The sequence below is a fragment of the Phyllostomus hastatus genome, unplaced genomic scaffold (genome assembly GCF_019186645.2).
Source record: "Phyllostomus hastatus isolate PE091 unplaced genomic scaffold, TTU_PhHast_1.1 phas_contig_148, whole genome shotgun sequence".
Classification (NCBI taxonomy): Eukaryota; Metazoa; Chordata; class Mammalia; order Chiroptera; family Phyllostomidae; genus Phyllostomus; species Phyllostomus hastatus.
The window spans coordinates 11,704,767-11,728,062 of NW_025333607.1; the positions used below are offsets into that span (position 1 = coordinate 11,704,767).

The following is a 23,296-nucleotide window of genomic DNA, read 5'->3' on the forward strand; positions in this document are numbered from 1 at the left end:
TTAGGTTGGGTTTTTTTTTTAAATAACTCTGTTTGTGGTTGTACTATTCATTTGAAAGTCAAAATTATACCAGAAAAAGTATACTGAGATAAGTGTCACCATTACTTGTTATCTGCCTGAAAGTAAGGACATATGTAAAAATATTTTTACCCTGGCTGGCGTAGCTCAGTGGATTGAGTGCGGGCTGCGAACCAAAGTGTCGCAGGTTCGATTCCCAGTCAGGGCACATGCCTGGGTTGCAGGCCACAGCCCCCAGGAACCACACATTGGTGTTTCTCTCTCTCTCTCTTCCCTCTCTAAAAATAAATAAAATCTTAAAATATATATATTTTTAAATTGTAGATACTTTATATATTATTTTGCACTTCTTAATATGTCTCAGGAATCATTCCATATTAGTCAGTTTATACAGAACTTTCTTATTCTTTTCTCTCTTTTTAAAAGCAATAGCTACATAGTATTCCATTATGTGTTTTGTGTCATAATTGATTCAAATATATTTCTCCATGTTTTGGCATTTAGATTGTTTTTTTAATAATTTGCTGTTATAAATAACAGTGCATGTATTTTATATTGTTGGAAGAAGTGTTACTTCAAGGTAAATTCCTAAGGGTGAGATAGCTGAATCGAAGTGAAAATGCTGTGTAGTTTCGTTAGATACTGCCGAATTCCCGTTGGAGAGCTATTGCCACTTTGCGTCCTACCCGGCAGTGGAGGAGAGCCTCCCCAGCCTCAGCAGGGGAGTGTACTAGAAAGCAGTTGAATTTTGTAGTTATTATAGATGAGAAGTGGTATTTCAGAGTAATTTTAATTTATTTTTTTAAATTACATTTTATTGATCATGCTATTACAGTTGCCCCAGTTTTCACCCCTTGGCCTCTCCACCGAGTACCCCCCAACTCCCTCAGGCAGTCCCCACACCATTGTTCATGTCCATGGGTCATGCGTGTAGGCTCTTTGGCTACTCCATTTCCTGTACTGTACTTTACATCCCCGTGACTATTCTGTAACTATTTGTTCTTCTTAATCGCCTCAGCTCTTCACTCTAATTTATTAGTAGTATGGTTTCAGTGCTGAAGTCTTTAAAAGTTCTTCTGTTTTCTACAGAAACAGAAAATCTAAGCCTATGGTATAAAAAGAGACAAGAATTTTATGTGGAATTGTTTTACTCAATTGCTGCATTACTAACAAAAATTATTCTTGGTGAATTAGAGATCTTCGTAAGATGACCTTGAGTTTGGGAAATTGAAATATTTTTCAAGTAAACTCATTTATCCTTTTAAACTGTTGGCCCACATGTAAGTTTCTTATGTCGTTATTTTATAATTTATTGGAAGTTATACATGATTCCTCATTATTGATTTTTCTCTGGACCTTGCCCACAAAAACATCTTAAATTTTCACATAAATTGATAAAAATATTTGTTACAGACTCACCTGATTTTTAACCTCATGGCTGGGGAAACAGAAGCGGGAGAGAGAGAGACAGACAGACAGACATGGAAAGCTAGATCTAGAGATGTTATTTAGCTTCCTTAGACCAGACAGGGCAGAACTCACAGAGTCAGCCTTGGGGTTGCAGCACTGACACTGCTTCACTATGGGGGAAGACGGAAGCTGTATTTGTCAGCACAGAGTAACCTTTGTAAGGCACCTACCGTATTTTTCGGACTATGAGTTGTACTCCCCCCACCCCCCACATTTGGGAGGAATAATGGTTGTTAATGCTGCTGTTGAGTTCTGTTTACATTTACATTGGTGGAATATTATGTTATTTATGCTATTAAATATTTTGCCACATTTTTTGCTTCAAAATTTTTTCCTGTTTTCCTCCTCTTAAACCTAGGTGCGTGTTATGGTCTGAAAAATACGGTGTTTGGCTTGGAGATGAAGTATTTATTGCCTTTTAAAAAGTTGTACGGTTGTGTACTTTTACATTTTCTTTACACATTCCAACATTATTGTGGCCTTCCCCCTGCCTCTTACTGTTTTTTCCCTAAAATCCAAATGTGATGAGTTTTGTTCTGGTAAAAGAAATAGGGTGACTTAGTAATTATAAAAAATACAAGGTAGATAAATTCACGTTCACAGAAAGAAAGCATTTTATACATTAGAGGTATAAAATAGATTTTTAAATATTTATTTTAACAGACTTATTTGACAGTAACTCTTTTTATTTTCCCATTTTCCCAAAGTTGCCTCCTGAAGTTGGTATTTGCTTAGAGCAGTTCAGGGGGATGGTTGGAAATATTTTAAATATATTTCTGAAGAAGCAGGGCCAGCCGACTACTTGTTGGCAGTCAGGTCTCCAAAACTGATACTTGTTGTTTAACAGTGGAGTGTGACAGGGGTGCATCGTTGTGGAAGGGTGTGAAAGACTTAAAGTAAATCTTTTTCAGCTTAGGAAAAAAGTGTGTGAGATTTTCGTAGTTTTTTTCTTTCTTGAGATTCCACAACTTTCTTGAATATGTAAGTTTGTCTTTTACGAAATCTGGATACTTTTCAGTCTCTGTTTCTTGAAGTATGTTCTGCCTCATTGCCCCAGTCTCTCTGTCCTCCCCTTCTGAGATTCTGACTATCCTACGATGCTGTCTCCAAGGTGCCCAAGACAGCCCATTCTTAAGGCCTTTTTATTTGAATTGTTTATTTGTATGGATATATTCTCAAGTTCATAGGATCTTTCCTTGTCATTTTCTTTTTCTTTTTCATTTTCATTTTTCTCTGAAGCACATCCAGTTCTAGAATTCCTTTTTATTCTTTAAAAAATATATAGGTAGGTGATTGACTCACTTCCTTTGCTGAGACTCCTGTTTATTCATTCATTGGGAACCTTGAGCGTATCTGTAATAGTTTAAGATCTTTGCCTGCTCATTTCCGCTAATTTCAATATCTCGGTAATCTTTGGGTGGATAATGAGTAACTAATCCTAGGAATCAAACCCATTTTGTGGGTGTCTTGAAGATAAGGGAGGCAAAGATCAGTTAGGTTGATAGGGGCACTTAATGAGATCGCTTCAGTTACACCTGTTGGCCTGTTTCAGGTCCTTTCTCAGGGGTGGACAGCTCTGGGTTGATAGTGATGTCAGATTAGATGAGTCGCAATCGGAAGAGTGAGAGGCCGCCCACAGGTCCGCCCTGATATAGCAAGTAGACCAGTGGGATAGTGAGAAGCTCCTGGCCGTGCTTCTTGAAAGTGTGTGCGTAGAAAATGGTTTTGAACTAAATAATTATCAGTAAGACGATAATTTTTCTTGAGGGATCAAGTTGCTTGTATCATGTAGTAGATTGAAGGACCTATAATCATTAAGAATCATAGGAATAAATAACCAGTCATTTATTCTTCTCAGGAACATGTCTTCAAAGAACTTTCGTTTTTTGGGGGGTTTTTTTGGGTGAATAATACTAATAATAATGGTTTCTCTTATTTCTAAAGTTGTTCACAGTTCATTTTGTTCTTGATCAATTGTTTTCATCTAACTTGATCACTGAAATTTAAGTTATATTGTCAGGTTTAGTTAAGAACATCCATACTATCTCATATTTGAAAGAATGCTAAGTTGTGAAAAGATTCTGGCCAAATAACTAAAATTTTGAGGTAACCATTTTTATTAAAGTGAATATAGATTCATTCACATGAAACAAATTTTAAAATTTGCATTAAAATGTTTTTTCTTGTGAATTTATAAATATAAAAGAGTGCATAAAACTTTACAGTTCAGAGGACAATACAATTAACATCCCTGTACCATTTACTCCGGCTTAGAAGCTAACGGCATCTTGGAAACCCCTGTGTGTCTGTCTCTTTTCTCTCAGGAATAAGTCACCACCACGAAACTTGCTTGCTTTTCTTTACAGTGTTACCATCTTTATAAATATTCCTATAGAATATGTTGTTTATTTTTTGCTTGTTTTTAAACTTTATGTAAAATGAAATCACACTGTGTATTTCTGTGACTTCTTTTCCAAGTATTTTTCTTTTTTGAGATTTTTCCATGTTGATGGAATGACTGAACCACAGTTTACTCATCTTCATTAAATGGAGATTTATTCCCAGGCTTTCATGATTATGGATCATGTTGAATAATACATGTCTTCTGGTTGCCATATGCAAGAGTTTCTCTAGATGCTGTTATGTATCTATGATGGAATGAGTCTCCGGGTTGCAGTGTATGTACACGTTCAAGTGAAATAGGTGGATGGCAGACTCAGTACAGTGGTTGCATTAATTTACATTCTCAGTGGCAGTTATTCTTGCCAACACCTGGTATTATTGACTTTAAAATTTTTGCTAATTAGAAGGGTGCGAAATTGTATGTCATTGTGGTTTTTGGTGCATTTCTGCGATTGCTGGAGAGTTTGGACATCTTCTGCTGTGTGTATCGGCCGTTTGTGTGGTCTCCTCTGTGAATGCCTGTCTTGCGAGTGCAAGTAACCACCACTGTGTTTTGTGTGGTGTGGACTCCTGCTGCATGCGAGTGTGAACGAATTGTTGATTCATTGGTAGGGATTGCTGAAGCGCTCTCTGGTGCCATGAAATTTGCTTTTACTTCTCGGACTTTTGTATTAAAATATGTATCTAGCAGTGAGAGTTAGAATACACAGAATGTTTAACATGAGAATAAATTGGTCTCATTTGTTATTTTGCATTATTTCATGTTATTTGGTGTTTAAAGATATTTTCTTCCCTAAAATGTAATTCATATATAAGACATGAAGGAGATATGTTGTACTATGGAAATTAAATCCATTCTCAATATAGTTTGATGAAATTATCAAATACTGTGACTTTATTCTTAATCATAACTCGAATTCTTATTGTTTAAGAAGTACCATTATTTATGTTGATTGGCATCACACTTCATTAAGAAAGTAATTGGTGTTGCTTTTTGTTTCAGCTAAACCATTTACTTCTAAAGTGAAACAGATGCGGTTACATAGAGAAGACTTTGAAATATTAAAGGTGATTGGCCGAGGAGCTTTTGGAGAGGTAAGAGACAAAGAATTAATAGGAGGTCTGCTAATTGTTTTGGAAGCTATTTTATATAGTCTGAAAAAATTTAACTGAAATATTTACTTCCTGATGTAATTGATACGATTGATCAGCAGATATATTAAAACTCCGAATGAAATACTTCTACATGGAATCTCTTCCCCCAAGGTACTTCTGTTCGTTACGTGTCACTGAGAGTTTGACTTTGTGTCTGCGCGCGCGCTTCTGTTTCGCGGGTCTGTCCGTCCCTCCTTGTGCCAGCATGGCACTGCCGGAAATCCTTCCCCTCTGAGTCTTGGATCTGGGGGTATGTGCACTCCAGCCTCTCCCCTCTCTTCCTCAGTCATAGGCCCTTCATGTTTCCGTGTAATTTTAGAAACAGTGTTTCTGTTTCTGCTTGCTCTTACAAACCCACACTCATACACCCACACGTCTGTTGGAATTTTGACTAGGATCGCACCGAAACTAGAATAATTTTGTAGGTAATCAACATCTTAACAATGTGGAGTCAGCCAATTTATGGACATGGTATATTCCTCCATTTATTTAGGGCTTTATAAATTTATCTCACTGATGTTTGATAGTTTTCGTTTAGTGGAGAGGACTTCTGTGTCTTCCAGCAGATTTAGTCCCTGTATGCACTGTTCTTCGTTATTTTAATTAGAATAGCAGAAATAATTAAAATGACATATTTTTTCTTTTGCTCAAAATACAGTGTGGTTTTAAATTTGATATATGATTTTTTTTTATCTTTAGAAGTTTATTGCTCAATTTCTAACTATTTGGAGGGTTTTCTACTTATGTTTGTTCCTGAGTTATAATTCCAGAACAGCCAGAGAACATAAATTGTGTGATTTCAGTCCTTTGAAACTTGCTGTGCAGTATTCTATAAATATCATTTAGGTCAGGTTCATTAATCTTGTTTAAATCTTCTACATTCTTACCTTTTGTTTTCCCTGCTTGATCTGTCATTTTCTGGGAAAGGATTTATTTATTTTTTATTTTAAGTTTTCACTGATAACAAGTACAGAGTTATTATATCTTTCTCTTTTATCATAGTGGAATGATCCTTGTTATCTCTAAATACGGTTTTTCAGTGAAATTTTTCTTAATCTGATGTAGTAGAATGATTTTAGCTCTTGTTGTGTTAGTATCTGCATCCTTTCGGTTTCAGCTTTCTGTGACCTTACACGGTATGTTGACTGTTGTTAGAATGTGGTTAGTGTGACTCTTTTTTAGGTTATGGAAGTCTTCCTTCTATTCCTGTTCTGTTGAGAGCTTTTATTGTGCATACGAGGTAACTTTATCGAAAGCTTTTTTAGCTCTATTTTGATGATATAATTCAATGTCTGTATTAATGTGAGAATCACTAATTTTTAGTGTGAGAATCGCACTAACTTTGAAGTATACCAATATTGCATCATTACACAAGTCTCACTGTTCGTGACACATCCTTTAAGTATATAGCTGGGCTTGAGCCGTATATAGCTGGGCTTGATCTGTCATTTTGTTATGATTGTTTTGTTTATGTGTATGAGCAGGACTGGCCTTTAATTGGCTTGTCTTCTAATTTCTTCATACTTGTGACTGATACGCTGAGCTTATAGGGCAACTTGGGAAGTGTTTCTGCTTTCTTAATTTTCTGTAAGAATTTGTGTAAGGTTGGTATTATTTCTTTCTTTAAATGCCTGGAAGATTTCACTAGTGAAGCTATCTACACTAAGAGCACAATTTTTTTATTTGTTTACATCTTTTGAGTTAAATTTTATATATGTTGAAATACACTAGTTGTGTATGTACACTTCAGTGAGTTTTGAGAAGTGAATTCACCTTTATCAAGATAGAGAATATTTACACCATCCTAGGAAATTTCCTTCCCTGGCAGTTCCATGTAATTTCCATCGAGTGGACACTGTCAGAAACATTTCGTATGAATGGAATTATACTGTACACTCTTTTGTGTCCAGCTCTTTTCACTCAGATCAATGTGTATAAGATTCACCCTTGTGAGTGAACGTGTTAGTGCTTTTTATTGCTGAGCAGTGTATTATTTCATTAATATATAACAACTTATTCATTCTGTTGATGAATATTTGGGTTATTTCTGCTTTTTTGGCTGTTAGAAATAACACTGATGTGAATATTCTTGTAAGCATTTTTATGGAAATTGTCTCCATTTTCCTTGGGTAAATACCTAGGGATGGAGCTGCTGTGCTAAATGGAAGGTCATGTTTAAATTTAAAAGGAACTGGCAGACCTCCAGTGGGTCTGTACCATTCTACTTCCTACCAGTGCCACATTCTCACCAATATTTTTTGTTGTAATTTTAGCTATTCTAGCAGGTGTGTGATAGAATCTCATAGTCTTAAATTGCATTGTTATTTAAATTTATATATATAGCAACATAATGATTCACCATTCTTATATATTCCTTTGTGAAGTGTATGTTCAGATATTTTGCTCATTTTTAAAAATTGGGTTATTTTTTATTATTGAGTTGTAAGAGGTTTCTATATTTATAAATGTCTTTTGTCAGATATGTTTTGTTCATATTTTCTCACAATCTATGTGGCAGCCTGTTAATTTTCTTGAAAATATCTTAACCAGAAGTCTTCAATTTTCATGGTATAATTTTATGAAATATTTTTCTCTTATGTTTATTATTTGCTTCCCCACCCCCCACCCCCTGAAATCCTTATTTATATTCAGGCCACAGAGGTATCTGTCTATTTATTTTTATTTTCTAAAAGATTTTATTTATTTATTTTTATAGAGATAAGTAGGGAGGGTGAAAGAGAGGGAAAGAAACATCAATGTGAGAGAGAAACAGCAATGGGTTGCCTCTCAAACACGCACTGACCAGGGATTAAACCTGCAACCCAGGCATGTGCGTGACCAGGAACTGAACTGCTGACCTTTAGCTTTTCCAGGAAGACACCCAACTAGCTGAGCCATACGGGTCAGGGCTCACCTACTTTTTTTTTTTAAAGCTTTATAGTTTTAGCTCTTATGTTCAGGTTGGTGATCCATTGCAAATTCATTTATGATGTGAGATGGGGATTAAGGTTCATTTTTAAAAATAATGTGGATATCCATGGTTTCAGCAGCATTTATTGAAAAAGCTATTTTCCCTTATTAAATTATGTGAGCATCTTTGTAAAAAAAAATCAATTGACTCTGAGAGTGTTGATGTATTTCAGAGTGGAGAGTAAGTAATGAAGTGTGAGGACAAGTCCTCCTGTGTTCTTTTTCACATTGTTTTAGCTATTCTAGGACTTGTGCATTATTGTATAAGTTTGAGAATTAGTGCATCAGTTTCTATAAAAGCCTGTTAGTATTGAAATTGAATTGGCATTACATTTATCAGTCAGTTTAGGGAGGTCTGTCAGCTTAATAATGTTGAATGTACTTGTTAGTCCATGATATTTGTCTTTGTTTTTTAAGGTCTGTTTTAACTTTTCTTAAGACTGTCTTGTTGTTTTAGTGTACAGGTCTTGTTCACATTTTGTTAAATTTATTTTTAAGTGTTTTGTTTTTTATGCTATGGTAAATGATACTTAAAACAATTTTATATTCATACCGTATGCTGCTAATATGTAGATACAGCACTGTTTACTTTATGTCCTAAATTTATTATAAGTAGTTTTATGTTGTTTTGAGTGCTACTTTGTTTTTCTAAGTAAACAATCATATTGTATATTGTTTGAGAACAGGGACAGTTTAGTTTCCTTTCACTGTTAAGACTTTATACCTTTTATTTCTTTATCTCATTGCATTAGTTTGGACCTCTAATACAGTGTTGAATAGGTGTCATAAGGGTAGACATCCTTACCTTTTTCTTGAATTTTGGAAGAAAGGATTTAATGTTTCACTATTAAGTATATTATTGATTGAATAAATTTCTTCTGTTACTTCTTTGCTGAGAACTTAAAACAATTAGTTATTAACAGGTACTGAATTTTTGTTACATGTTTTTTTCTGCATCTCTTGAAATAATCATACTTTTACTCTTTTATTCTGTTAATATGGTGGGTGACCTTGATTGAACTTTTTTAGTAGTCTTTCTTTCCCTCCCCTCTCCCCTTTTTCTCCCCTCCCCCCTCCCTTCCCTCCCTAGTGAGCATTTAATGAACTTCTCTCCATGTGGCTTCAAGCTACCAGGACACAAGCCCCCACCAGCACCTTTAATTTTCCCCCTCAGCTCTTCTGCTGAAGACTTTGACCTTCACAATGACAGGCTGCTTTAGGAGCATTCTCTCCCTAGAACTTTGTGGTGGCCACATTAGTGATGGGAGCGGCTCCTGTCTTGTTTTTGTTAGTATTTACCCATGTCTGCTCACCGGCCAAGGTCCACATTTTATCAAAGTTGACAGTGGGGCAGAAGCTCTGGTTCCTCTTTGAGTGGTGATACCTCACACCCCCTTTCCCAAAGTAACCTGGGGGATATTTGTTGACATTGGTCCAAGGAAGTTGATGATGCGAGCCACCAGCATTCCTGGGCCTTCTGGGGGCTTCTCGTGCACGGCCATGGTCATGGCCACGGTCCATGTCACACAGAAGTGTCTGGTCTTCCTCAGTCTGGGTGGCATATCTATCGATGGCTGAGATGCAAGAGCAGTAGATTTTATTTTTTAAAGCAGTTTCAGGCTCATAGCAAAAATGATCAGAAAGTCCAGAGTTCCCATGTCCTTCCTGCCCTCGCATGTGGCCATTAAACAGGTGTGTAGTGGGATTTCATGGGTGTTTTAAGTTGCAGCTTTCTAATGGTTGGTGACACTGAGAATCTTTTCAGATGCTATTTGCCATCTGTTAGTCTTCATTGATGAAGGTGTCTGTTAAGATATTTGATTCTTTTTTAAAGAGGTTTGTTTTTCAATTGAGTTTTAAGAGTTCTTTATTTTGGATAACAGTCCTTTATCAGATGTACCTTTCATGTAATTGGTAAGTTAGGATTGATTAAAATTCTAGCTTATCAGACAGGGTACTGTGATTCTTCAATACTTTTGAGGTTTATTAAAGTTTGTTTTGTGGTTATAAAATGGCCTATCTATATATACACTTCATGTGCATTTGAGAATAATTTTTATTCTACCTTTGTTGCTTGCAGTCTTTGAGAGAGAGGGCTATTAAAGTTTTCAGATATAATTGTATGGCCCTCCTATAGTTTTGTCCAGTACATACACTAATTATTAGACTGACTCTGAAGTTTATTTGTGAAAATGATTAAGAATCATCAGAAACATTCCTAAAAACTGGAATAACGACAGAGCCACCGTGTTGTAAAACATGTTACAGAGCCTCAACAGGTAGCATGTGGAGAAGTTCAGAAATGGCCTCAGACACGTTTAGGAATTTAATGTTTGCTAAAGGCAGCACCTCCGGTTTGTGCAAAAGAGACAGAATTTTAATAAATGGTCTTGTGACAGCTGGAAAGCAAATTGGAAAAGTCTTTGTGGATCCTAAAATTCATACCATGTATCAGGTCAAACTACAGATGAATCAAGTGTTCAGGTGGGAAAAGTAGGACACACACAGCACACGCACCCAGCCGGAGGTTGAATAACGGCGGCGGATCCGCGTGGTGGAGCGCCGCTCAGCCGGAGGGGAGAGAGAGCTCGATGTTCGTCCGCGGAGAGCTCCGGGACGTGTTGTAGACTGAGCAACACAGCATGCAGGGTACCATATACAGAATGCTGTCCTTTGTTAAAAGGAGGCAGAAATATCGTGATTCATAATTGTATTTTCATAAAGTGACGTCTTACAGGGACAGGCGGGAATGGGGACGTGTAGACAGGACCGGAGTGGGAGTGACACTTCTCAGCGGAAACACATTTTTTGTTTTGATTTCTAAAGCATGTAATGTATTATCTATTTTAAAATCATTCACTAATATGTTTAGGTTGAGATCATTTCACCTGAAAGTTCTGTGAATCACTTAAGGAAGAAGTGATTGTAAATTTAAAGTTCCCCAGGTAATAGAAAAGAGGGACCACTGGCCCGCTCGTTTTACGTGGCTGAAACCTGGTAGCGTGTTGAGTGAAGGAGGCCACGTAGGAAAGGAAGCACATGACGCGGCTCTGCAGCAGAAGCCAGGGTGTGGGTCGCCTGGCCATCTGTAGTGGGAATGCAGGCGTTGTGGTCGAGTAGGGGCCCCGTGGGGGGGCTGGGCGGCCGACGTGCTGTTTCTGAACACGGATTTTAATTACATGTTCACTTTACCCGTGTATTTAACTCCTCATTGGTTTTATTTTTTATGTTACAATCAGTTATACATGTTTTAAAATCATTTTTAAAAGGAGCTATAATAATCGTGGAATTTATGTTCATCTAACAAATTGGCTTTAAAGTATTAAAGGAACACCCGAATAGAATACACAGGGGATACAAGAGCTTTCCCAGTTTAAGATCGCACTTTCGACTCTCCCTTTTCAGAAACTGGCAAGTCAAGCAGATAAAATCAAGACTTACAAGTGTTTATTTTGTGGAAGGTGGAACTTTTTTAATGGCACAGTTATCCCATACTGTGTTAAAACGATCGGTAAAGCAGTGATTTTTAAAAAGAGTAAAAACTGGTTTCTCCCAAACCAGTTTTACCAAGGGACAGAGGTCACTCAGATCTTTATCTAGTAGGGACCTCCTAGTTTTGTTTTAAACTGTTGGGATTTATACTCTGCAGCTAGCACAGCAATTCTAGACAGCATTAGAATTGTTTATTCACACGGTCAGTTCAGGTTCATTGCAAATAAATCTTCTTTAAAAAAAATGCTGCTGCAGAAAAAGGCGGTGAAGGTGTGCGACCCTGGAAGGGCCGGCGGATTAGGGGCCCGGCACAAAGTGGCTCTTTTCATGGGCAGGACTGTCTGTTATCTCTCCTCTTCTTCCAAATGCAGAAAACGATTGCTTGGTGTAAGAGACACTGAATATATGTGAGAATTTAAATCCTTACTAGGAATCCCTATTTTCATTCCTTTGGAAAACCTGGTGAAACCCTGCAGGGTCTCGCTCAGTTTCGCTCTCAGGAGATCGGGCGGGTTTGGAGGCTGGTTGCAGCCGACTCCGACTCCGGGCAGTAGGGGCTCTGGAGAGCTGGTCCAGGTGGAAGTCCCTATTAGGAGATTTAAAGGGCTCTGCCTATGAGCGGTGAGGATCAGTTCTCTGAGGAGCTGAGATGTAGCCCGGGTTTGGGGTTGTTTTCTGTGTGAGAGAGCTCTGTTTAACCCAGAAAAAAAATTGACTGAAATAGTAGACCCAGGTTTGGCCTAGTCTAGTCCTTCGAGCCCTGGAGCACACTAGCCGTTGTCTAAACTGTTAAATCTTATCTGAACTAAAAAAAAATACAAGGAATTTTCATCCCCATCCCATATTTAAAAAAAAAAAGTATGCTGGACTGACTAGATAGGTTATCGTGGGGCTAAAACTTTTTTCCAGAACTGATCAGGACGGGAGATTCCTACCACCGCCTCTCTGATTCCACAGTAGCCCTCTTCTCAGAGCGTTTGAAGAAGCAACTGCTACCCCTCTCAGTTCTCTAGTTGACAGCCAGCTAGTAGTGGGTGGCGTGTCCCACTCTCCTGTCCAGGATGAAGAGGGTATGGCCTCCCTTTCTCTTGTCGGTGACATGTTGGACCTCAGGCTTGGCCTGGATAGGAAGTGGGCGAACACAGGGAGGTCTCCCTTGACAGGGCCATTCTCGTGAATATCAGTTGTGACCATCACGCTGGAAGGGGCACAGTCGACACTATACTTACAGTGCTTGTTGTTTTTGTAGGAAGGTAAATAGCCAGGCTCACAGTCCTTGCTGTACTTGGAGGGTCTCTGTACGTCCATCACCTGCTGGCTGAGAACCTTCGAAGTGGGGCTCACATGGGCGGGGTGGGGGTGTACAGGGAGGGGCCGGACTAGGTTCTGCAGCTTACCTGGGAGTTACAGAGGCCACTGGAGACCAACCAGGCCTTTCTTGGTCCAGAAACTCCAGGCCCCAGAGGGAAAGCCTCCGGACAGCCATCTCTGTGTTACACGGGAGATGAGCAGGTTTCGGCAGGCGTCTCCACAGGAGCATTCCCACGGTGTGAATGGAGACCTGACCAGAAACGGTTTCCATGGCTCCAGACACCCAGTAAGAAATGTAGGAACTCTGTCGATGATGTCTTTTTAATGTTCTCACAGTTTGGTTGCTTTTCCCAGATACCAAAGTTTTTTAGGCAGATCCCTTTTCTTAGCCAACTGAACTCTGAGGGAGCTTGGTTCTATCCAGGAAAGCCTCACACAGCCCATTCAGCTCATGGGCTCGTCACGGAGGCTGAACAGTTTATCCACAGGGATGTGAAACAGGGTCTGCCCGGGGTAATAGGAAGGCAGCGCCACCAGACAGAGGGGGCCTGCTAGGGCCCAGCACACCTGGAGACCTGGATCGTGGGTTTACTGAAGCTGTGGGTCCTTCAGCCCACAGTGGCCGTGTCCAGTCCTGATGCCTGGTTCCTGGAACCCACTGCACCATTGTTGCACTGACACAATGTACAACATACAACATATTTTGATGACCTGATTATACTGCATCTAATAGATGAGTGCAGTGTTCCCTGCAACCAGCAGGGAACACACACACTATCCCTAGCCTGTGCAGATCATTCTTAAAATTTGTCTTGTTCTAGGCCACAAAGGGCACCTGAATATCTTCCCAGGAAATCATTGCTATGCAGACCATGTCATCTGACCTTAATAAAATATAATTGGAATTTAACATCAGTAAGCAAAGAAAATGACCTTAAAACATAGATGATAAGGGAAATTATAATTGGATAGGAATGGAAATGCTGCATTTCAAAATTTGTGAGATAAAGAGAGCTTTTCAGGAAACAAATTGACCAGGAAACAAGAAACTTCAGTAACTGCTACAGGCCGAACTGTGTCTTCCTTCCAACCCCCTCAAAAAAAAAAAATTCATGTTGAAGTCCTAACCTCCAGCACCCCAGAATGTGACCCTGTGTGAAAATAGGGTCTTCACAGAGGGAACTGACTTAGAAGGAGGTCATCAGGGTGGGCCCTAGGCTGATCTGACTGATGTTCTTAGAAGAAGGGGCGATCCGTACGCGGGCCTGGGCAGAGGGGAGTGGGTGAGGACCCGGGAGAAGCCGGCCGTCTCCAGCTGAGGAGAGAGGCTGGGAGGCGAAGGCGAGGATCGAATTTTTGATTTATTACACTCGTGCTTAGCACATTGTTTGTAAATGGAATAAATTTCCTAATCCAAGATTAGAAACAGAAAAATGAAGTTCTTTCTTTCTCTCATGCTTTTCTGTTTTCACTAATGAAAATCGGTTATTAATCACTGTAATCCAAGCACGTCCCACACCCTCGCTGCGGGTCACAGTCTAACCAGCGAAAGGGAGAGGGGCACACACAGCGCTGTGATGGGTAACTTCGAGGCATTTCTTTCCAATTTTAGTTCTAGTCATAGGTAATAAAATTGGCATAGGTTTATAAGCCTTACTATCTAACCAGCTTTTTAGATAAAATGTTTTGTCTCTTTTCCAAGTGTTGAAATATTTCTTTGTAAACCTGGTTTCTAATGGCCTCATAAAAGCTCATTATGCGGATGCTTCTGTAATTTATCTAACAGTAATGTGAAGCTGGAATGTGCACTTGGAATATAAGGGTTCACCCCCCCCCCCCCCACCCTTCACAGCAGTTCTGCAGCACCTGCAGCAGTATCTGGTACATAGTAGGTGCTCAACACATAGATGTAGGATAAGGGGATGAAATACTTAGGTGGTTCTATTTTTCTATATTATAAATAACATATAAGTAATGCTCTACAAAGCATTTTTGTACGTACCGCTCTCGCCATGTTTCCAGTGACTTTCTGAGTCATTTCTCCCGGAGTAAGTTTCTGGAGGACGGCCTTGGTGGCTGAAAGGGGATGGGCGGTCACATGATCCTGGTTCGTTTTGTTTTCTGTGTGAAGTGATGTTAGAAAATTTTGTACATTTTATATGATAATTATATTCTACAAGAACCAAAGGTTTTTTTGTGTGTTTTCTTTTTTTCTTTTCAGTGCATTTCTTTTTATTCAGGGAGCATTCAGTGGTCTTGTGACTGGAATAGAGGATGTTGCGGTTGGTGAAAGGTGAGGACTGGAAGGGCACCTGGTAAAGCAGTTGAGTGGCTTGGTACACTCAGCGCGAAGGAACTCGGCACCGGGAGGGGGCCCTCGCAGATGTCAGTGAGCGCAGTAGCGATACAGTGAGGCTTTGAAGGAAGGCATTACTGGAGCTGGTGTAGAGGAAGGGTTGGACCTAAAGAGACCCCAGGCAGGGAGATCTGGATTTCCCACTCTCAGCCCTCCCCTCCCCCCATCTAATCACTCATCAACTTTTATATCCTAAATGCCCTAGGTGTCTCTTTAATTTCTTCCTCTTTCTTCCCGAGCTAGGTCCTCAGTGTCTTATAGCTCAGTTGCTACTACAGCCTTCTCACTTCCTCCCTGCCCCGGAACCACTCTCCAGAGACCTGGTCTGGCGAAAGCCAACCCTAAAGAGTGGTTCCCTGTTAATCTCCATTTTAAGGTTCTGGTTGATTAACATGTGGGCTCCTCCATTATTTGGATCCTTCAGCTTCATTTCTTGCCACTCCCTGCTGGGAAGAAAACCTTTCCTAGGAAAGAACTACCTTCTCTCCCCGAACATCTTTACCCCTCCCCGCCACATGGCTATTTCTTGCTTCTGTGCTTTGCTCATGCTGTTCCCACTTCCCAAAATAGCACCTCTCCCCAGCCCTATGCACTCGGTCCTCCTCTCGTGGGTTCATGCAGGTGTCAGTCACCTAGGAAGCAGTAACATGCATGTTCACATGTTACACACCTCCCTCCTCCGCTCCTGCCGTTTGGGTCGGGGGTCTCTCTTTTTTTGCTTTCTATAGGACCTTGTTTTCACTGTTCCTTTTCATGTTGTACTGTAATTATCTGTTGACCTGTGTTTCCCACATTGGACTGAGATTTTTGAGAGACAAGGACTCTTCTTACTCATCTTTGTATTCTCAGTAGTTAGCACAGCACCAGCCATATAGGGAGGTGGTAACAAGTGAGCCCGGTACTGTTTTCCAGGTGAATAGTGAGGCTTGAACTAGGCCAGCGGCCATGGGAAAGGAGGGTGTGTGGGAGAGACAGCGTGGGAGGAAGTCGCTTTGGGTGTCAGTGATGAGTTGAAGGTAGAAGTTCTATGATTGAGGTGCAGCTTGAGTAAATGAGTTTCATCTACAGGTTTTTCACTTGTTAAATTTGGGATTTTGCTGAACGTTCTAGAGGTGACTAGTAGGCATCTAGAAATATGGGCCTAGATATTAGGAGATAAGGACTTAAGGGTCATCAGCACATACGTTATTAGTTGCGGCATCGGGAATAGATAATGCAAGTGAGGAAGAAGGTACGAAAAGGTGGAGTACGGATCCTTGGCGAACGACATCTAACAGGTTACAGAAAAAAGAAAAAGGTGTACATTGATTGTCAGCAATGTCCAGTAATGAAGGGAGGTTGAAGCAGATGTGAGTGGAGAACAGTATGTTTTATTTGAAAATTAGAAGGTTATTATTAATCTTTGAGAGAATAATTTCAGCCCCGTAGAGGGAAATGCAAGTAGATTGAAGCGGCTGGTTGAAAGAGGCTGAGAAGCAAATACCTGGTGAGCAAGTGGGGAAAGGACGCGTGTGCCGTATGAAACTGAGCTTTGCGGAGGGACGCTGCCTCACGGGCGAGGGGTGCCGTCTCAGTGCTGTTGGGGGAAGGCAGGGTGGCGGTCAAGTTTTTGTTTCGGTTTTGGGATGGGAAGTGAGTGGTCTAAGAAAAGCTTTCAGTTGATCTTCAGGAGCCAGAAGAACAGGCACTTGGTCCAGAAACAGATCTTGAATGGCACGAGGGCAAGAAGAAAAAGAGGGGAGGGTGTGGGATGAAGATCTCAGAGGCTAGCGTTAGCCTTGAAAAGTGGTTGGGGCACTTCCTCCTCGGGTTCTGAAGAAAAAGAGGTAAGGGTGAGTAGGAATGCAGAAACATTTAAAGGTGTGGTATGAGGGAATGTGAAGGGTCTGTTTTTTATGAGGTAGGCGACCAGGTCACTCATTGTAGGTGAGAGGTGGCGAGGAGAGGGGTGGGGTAGGTGGTGGTGGCAGTATTTTAGAAGATTGGTAAAGGACAGAGAATTAATGGTGGGACCACAGGTAGATTTTAGGGCTCAGTTGAGATTGAGCTATGAAAAAGAAGAAGGAAGAAATGATAAAAAATGCGTAAAGAATCCTATTTTTTTCCCTTATATAAAGGTGACTAGAAAAAGAAGAGGCCCTGGAGAATTACTTGTAGTTACTCATTAGGACTGTGAGGCCGAGAGCTGGGGCAACAATATTTGTGCATCGCACAGCTGGGAAGAACTGAAGACTGGGGTGCAGGACTGGGGCGTGGGTTGCAGGGCCCAGCAGCCTGGCCATCGGTTGACTAGGAATAAGTAGTAAGTCCTCCTTGGCCACAGGCCAGTGTAATTAGACCTGTCCATGCAACTCGGTGTCTACAGCATGACTGATAATATTTGAGATTCAGTATGAGAAGGCATCTTTTTTTTTCCTTTCTTTTTTCGTATAGTCTTGCTCTATATGTATATTGATTTAAGTATGTAAAATTAACGTAACAAACAGAGTGCTGATAATTTACTCCGTTATTTTAAGACAGAGTGAATTTTGCATAGAAAAGTAGTATTGGCTGGATTACTAGCTCTTGCTGCTTAGTTCTTCATTCCTGATTAAAATATTTCTGGTGGCCTTACACACCCTATGGTATTTATTAACATACAGATTTCTAAATGTAAAGACAACCCTAAAGAGATAATCATTTCCTCCAAGGCATGTCGTTTTCTACCAGGAATTTGTAAACAGGTATGCAGACCCAGTGGGTAGGCTCGCCTCTGGGACAGGTATCTGATAGGAGCGTTTCTATAAATTATGCTTTTTCTTCAAAAATTAAAACTATGGAAATAAAGCATAATTATGTTACTTCTATAAGACATGCATAATTCATGGGAAACAATAAAGGAGCAAGATACAATTGCAAATCAACAGCTCTGCGAATTAAGAACCTTCTCTCTACGACTCAATTGTTGTCAGTTACTGCTTAACTTAACGCTGGGTTTTCCTTTTTGCTTTCAGGAAAACCTTTAACTTACGCCCTGGGTGTTGCCTGTCCACAGTTTCCTGGTGGCTCACCGCTTCTGCCTGCGCCAGCCTTGCTCCGGCAGCTTCAAGGCTTCTGGGCTTCAGAGCTTGTTGTGAAAGCTTGCTGCTTTGGCCTGCTACCCCTGCTTCAGGTGTCAAAAGCTTTTAATTAGCTTGCTTCCTCTGATTATTATAACTAGGGCCCGTGTGTCTGCATAACCCAGTTCTAGGGTCCGAAGGAGAATTATTTTTAGCCATTCATTCTTCCTTAAAATTCTTGTGCCTTGGCTCTCCTGGGACCAAGGGAGAGTGAAAGTTTGAAGTCCATGCTGCATGGTCCACCTTCAATAGCCTCTGCACACACAGGGCGAGTCTTCAGCCCGTGGGGCACGCCGGCATGGGCATGCTATATTTTCATAGCCAGTGTCTGTTCTGACCAGCTGATGCCCATGCTCTACCAGTTCTTAAGTATTGTGACTAGCGCTGTTCTCTATATAAATTGTGTCTCCATAGAGAGGCTGCCTGTAGCTGTTTAGTAAGTTCTTTGCAGTGTTTTTAGTTTGCTTGTTACAGGGACTTCATGTTTTCCATTGAGTACAATGTTTTGAACACAAACTGATCACTAACAGAGCAGTGTATAAAAAATAATAATTTCCATACATATTACCAGTGATCACCATTAACATGGCAGTAGCTATCAAGATTGTAGGCATGATGCATGGGAAGCTGTCTTTTGGACCTAGAGAACCACTCAGTACTTACCGTGGGGGGGACACCAGGTCCGTAATCAGCCAGTGAGGACTGGAGAGCCCGCTTCAGAGTGGTGTTAGGGCACAGTAAGGTGACAGGCAAGGTGCTTAGCCCAGTGCCAGGGGCAGGGTGAACTCTCTGTAAACAAGAGTTGTTTATTATTTTGTTATCATTAATAATAAATGAAGGTAGAAATGACTATTAAAAGTTGTGTGCACTGTTCAGACAATGTGAGCTGGGACAATCTGCTACACACTCAATGAATGTTAACATACACACTTGTGTCTCCTTTTTCATAATACCTTGTTTTCATTTGAATTTCAGTGTTGATGCCATGACCGCATGTATATCTACCCGCATGGGTTACAAATCATCCACCGTTTATTCAACAAATACTTGTTGAATACCTGTTGATTGACAGATAGATTGTAAATCATTCACCATTAATTCAGCAAATATTTATTGAGTACCTATTGATTCTCAAGCACTGGGTATATATTAGAGAACAAACGAGAATAAATTATTCCTGTCCTTGTAGAGCTTATATTGTAGCGAGCGAGGCCAGCACTAAACAAAATACATCAATAGGATAAATGCATAGCTTGCTAAGTAATAGGAAGGAGATATGGGGGAAGGGAAGCAAAGAAGTGGGGCAGAAAGTGTGAAAGGGCAGAACGGCATTCCAGTGAGGGAGAGAGCAGACCGTGTGGCTTAAGTGGGGGAAGGCTGTTCGAGACCTAGGGAGTGACGCTACGTGCAAAGGCCCTGAGTTGGGATGGACCAGATGAACGATCCGTGTGGAGCAGAACAAGCTAGAAGGAGAGTGGTATGGGGTCTGGGAGGTTGGTGAGCCAGAATATGTGGGCCTTGCAAGTTACAGCAAGGGTTGTGACTGGTCTCGGAGAGAGGTTGGAAACGGAGAAGTTTTCGGAGCAGAGGAGTGTCTTGACCTGAGCTGTGTTTATCCAGGATCGCTGTGGCTGCCATGCTGGACTGTGGGGAGTTAGGGCGGAAGCGGAGAGGCTAGGTAGGACAATCCAGGTAAAATAGAATGGTAGCTCGGCATGGGTGGACCAGAGGAGGGACAGTGAATTCTGGATGTGTGAAATGTGGACTAGATTTGCAGAACTCCTTGGCACCTATTTCTTGGGTATTGAAATTCTAGTTAATATAATGTAACCAATCCTAAATGATGTATTATAGGTATGTGATGACACTTAAATTTTAACAACACATTCCTTTACATGTCATCTACTGATTTTCTGTAGTGTTTGCAATTTTTCTAACATCATAGTGTTTTTAATATGAAGTCTTAAAGACATCTTTGTTCTAAAAAAATATCTTTGCTATGTGTTAAATTTATAACCTTGCAGTCCATACTAAATGTACTTTTCATTTTGGTGAAATTAAGTAGTAAGAAAGGACATTTTCACACACTACCCTCTTACATCTCAGTTCGGAGTGGTTCTTGAAATCCAGAACCTGAAATCAGACTTCTTGGGAAATTCTTTTTTTAAGTTTTCTTCTCCTGAAATGAATATGCAAATGATCTGTGGGTTTGAAGGAGAAAAGAAAGATCAGTTTTTAATTTGTCAATTCATCAGCTTCATTTCTTTTTTGTCTCATCTTGTCATCAATTTGAAAATTCAAGAATATTTTCTGAACCTTTTTATTTCATCCTTTTTATTTCATCGCACCCCACCTTTTTCCAGAAGAGTTTTTAGGCAACTCGTGAAACTGTGAGAAGGTGGCTTTGAGAATTTTTCTCACCCACCGCGGCCTGGCATCTCCGGTTCCCACGCAGACGCGTAGAGTGGGTCTCACTTGGTCCCTATCGGCCGCACTGCGGCACTTCGGCACTTCAAGAGCGAGTGCTGGACTCGTGACCAAGATGAGCCGGTGCTCCACACTGTCCAGTCCCACGTTCCATGCTTCAGATTTCGCACGTTCCATGCAGAAAATACAGAAATTCGAATAGAAATCATATTACCTTAGAAATACTCAGTTTTGTAAAATTTTGTTGACTTTCTCAATATGCACACGGCAGAGAAATTTATAGGCATGTATTTTATATGTCTATATAAAAACAATCTACTGTGCAAACTTCACTAAACTTCTTTTAAACAGATATTGTGAACTTTTCCCTATTAAGTAGTTAGTATTCTTCAACAGTATTTTCAAGAATATGAATAATTTATGATAATTTTGTGATATATTTAAGCAATTTCATCTTCCACAATATTTAAGTTGTTTCCATTATTTTAGTATTGGAAGCTGCACTGTGGTGAATATAGTGGCGTAATTATTTGTATTTATTTTCAGTTGAGGATATTTGTGGCTGTATTTCTATGGATTTGGATGTGTCATGGGTATACAATTATGGAAAGTTAGAAGTCGAAGAGATCCCAGTTTCTTCTTTCGTAGGTAAGAAGTTGAAGGAACTGGGATGTTTAGCTAGCTTCTGCCACCTGTTAGTGGTGGCGTGAACGACAGTTAAGAGATTGGGCGGACTGTGCTCAGTTCAAGTCCTGACTTCAATAGTAGTAGCTAACGCTCATTGAACACTCCCCAAGTGCCAGGCCCTGTTGTAAGCAGTTTATACTGGTATTAATTATTTTAATCTTTACCACAACTGTGTAAGGAAAGTTCTATTATTAACCCTGCAATAGTGTTAATAAAATTGAAGTTTTGAAATGTTTAGTTACTTGCCCAGAGTCACGTAGCCCGTATCAGAGCCAGGAGATAACCCCAGCAGCCTGACGCAGTCCACGCCGTCACCCTGCCCTGAGCAGCCCCGGCGAACGCTGCTAGCTCAGCGTCTGGGTGTCTGTTTAATGTTAGTTTGTTTCTGCTGCACGGCGCTGTAATCCAGGGGTGGTTTTGGTTCCAATAGTTTTTGGAGTTTAGAAAGATAATTAATTTAGTGCATATACTCTATTTTATGTAACAGTCCTACTGGGGTTTGGAGCAGCATCTCATAAGCATGTTTGTTTTTATAATAAGTGAGATTAAAAATCAGAAAAATAGCCTGAAGGGAGTGCAGGCTGCCGAATGGGTTGTGGGAGCCTCTGACTTCTAGCATTGCAGGCAGGGGTTGTGGGCCTGCACAAAACTACAGGGAGAAGAGTGGCTGGCATGTAGAACACACATGTCTGGGGATACTGCTGCTTCTGGGAGTACTAGTTTTCAGACACGTACATACTCATCTGCAGGAGGAACTGGTGAGTCACGCAGTGCTAGGTGTACTTTTCTCGCAGTGTGACGTCAGCACTCCCTAAGTCAGAGTGGGGCGGGCTTGCCTGATAGCCTTCCTGGTCTCTCCCTGCCCTAGAGGAGGAGGCACGTCTCGCCTAGGGCTCCCATCCCCGTCTGTTTGCACTCCCAGTTGTGCAGCATGCAGTCTGAGTCCCGAGAAGCTGAACTCGGATTTTCAGCCTTTCAGAGATCTACGTGAAATAACGTTTCACGTTGTCCTTGCCCTTGATTACAGCCCCTTTCTTTACTTTTCCATCATTGTGGAGGGATAATTGACATGTAACATCGTGTAATATTAAGATGTACAAAATGATGGTTGGGTACATGTAGATTCTGCGAAATGGTCCCCACAATAAAGTTAACAGCTCCACCCCGTCACATAATTACCTCTGTGTGTGTGGTCAGAACACTTAACGGTCTTCTCTCTCGGCAGCTTCGAAGCCTGTCGCGTACAGCACTGTTAACTGGGGCCCCCAGGCTGCACTATACATTAGACTCCCCGGGCCGACTCATCTCATAACCGGAGGTCTGTGCCCTTGACCAGCATCCCTCACGTCCCCCAACGCCCAGCCCTGGCATCCACCATCCCAGGGTCTGCTTCTATGAGTCCAGTCTCTTCAGATTGCACTTGTCAGTGAGGTCATTCAGTATTTGTATTCCTGGGTATGGCTCATTCGAATTGGTGTCATGGTCTCCAGCTTCATCCACGTTGTCACAAAAGCAAGATCCCCTGCCTTGTTATGGATTAGTAATATTAAATAAATAAATAACATTTTCTTGGTCCATTGATCCATCGATGGACATGTAAGTTGTTTCTGTGTTGTATAGCCCCCTTTAAAAAGCAGGAACCCTCTAGGAACATAACTAAACCCCTCATTTCTGCAGCTTGAGCAGATATGACTGAAGACTAAAGTTACTGTATTTCAAATTGAGATATTTTCTCTTTCTTCCCCCCATTTTAATCAATGAAAAGCTATAATCACAGTATTACAGCCATTTAAGACAATTACTAAGGGATGTTTCAGTGTATATCATAATAGACACTGATTTTAATTATATGGTCATATTTTATTGTCATTTGATCCACATATAAACTTATTAAATGCCCTTGATATGT

At 40.6% G+C, this 23,296-nt stretch overlaps 1 protein-coding gene across 8 annotated transcripts in view; it reads left to right on the forward strand.

The window, feature by feature from the left end:
- The window catches only part of CDC42BPA (CDC42 binding protein kinase alpha), a 177,713-nt gene that overhangs the window by 27,017 nt on the left and 127,400 nt on the right, over positions 1-23,296 (forward strand). For all 8 annotated transcript variants that reach the window (XM_045817269.1, XM_045817254.1, XM_045817277.1 and 5 more), the window contains one exon: positions 4,895-4,986. In XM_045817269.1, the coding sequence (XP_045673225.1) occupies positions 4,895-4,986 (92 nt within the window). The remainder of the gene's footprint in view (positions 1-4,894; positions 4,987-23,296) is intronic.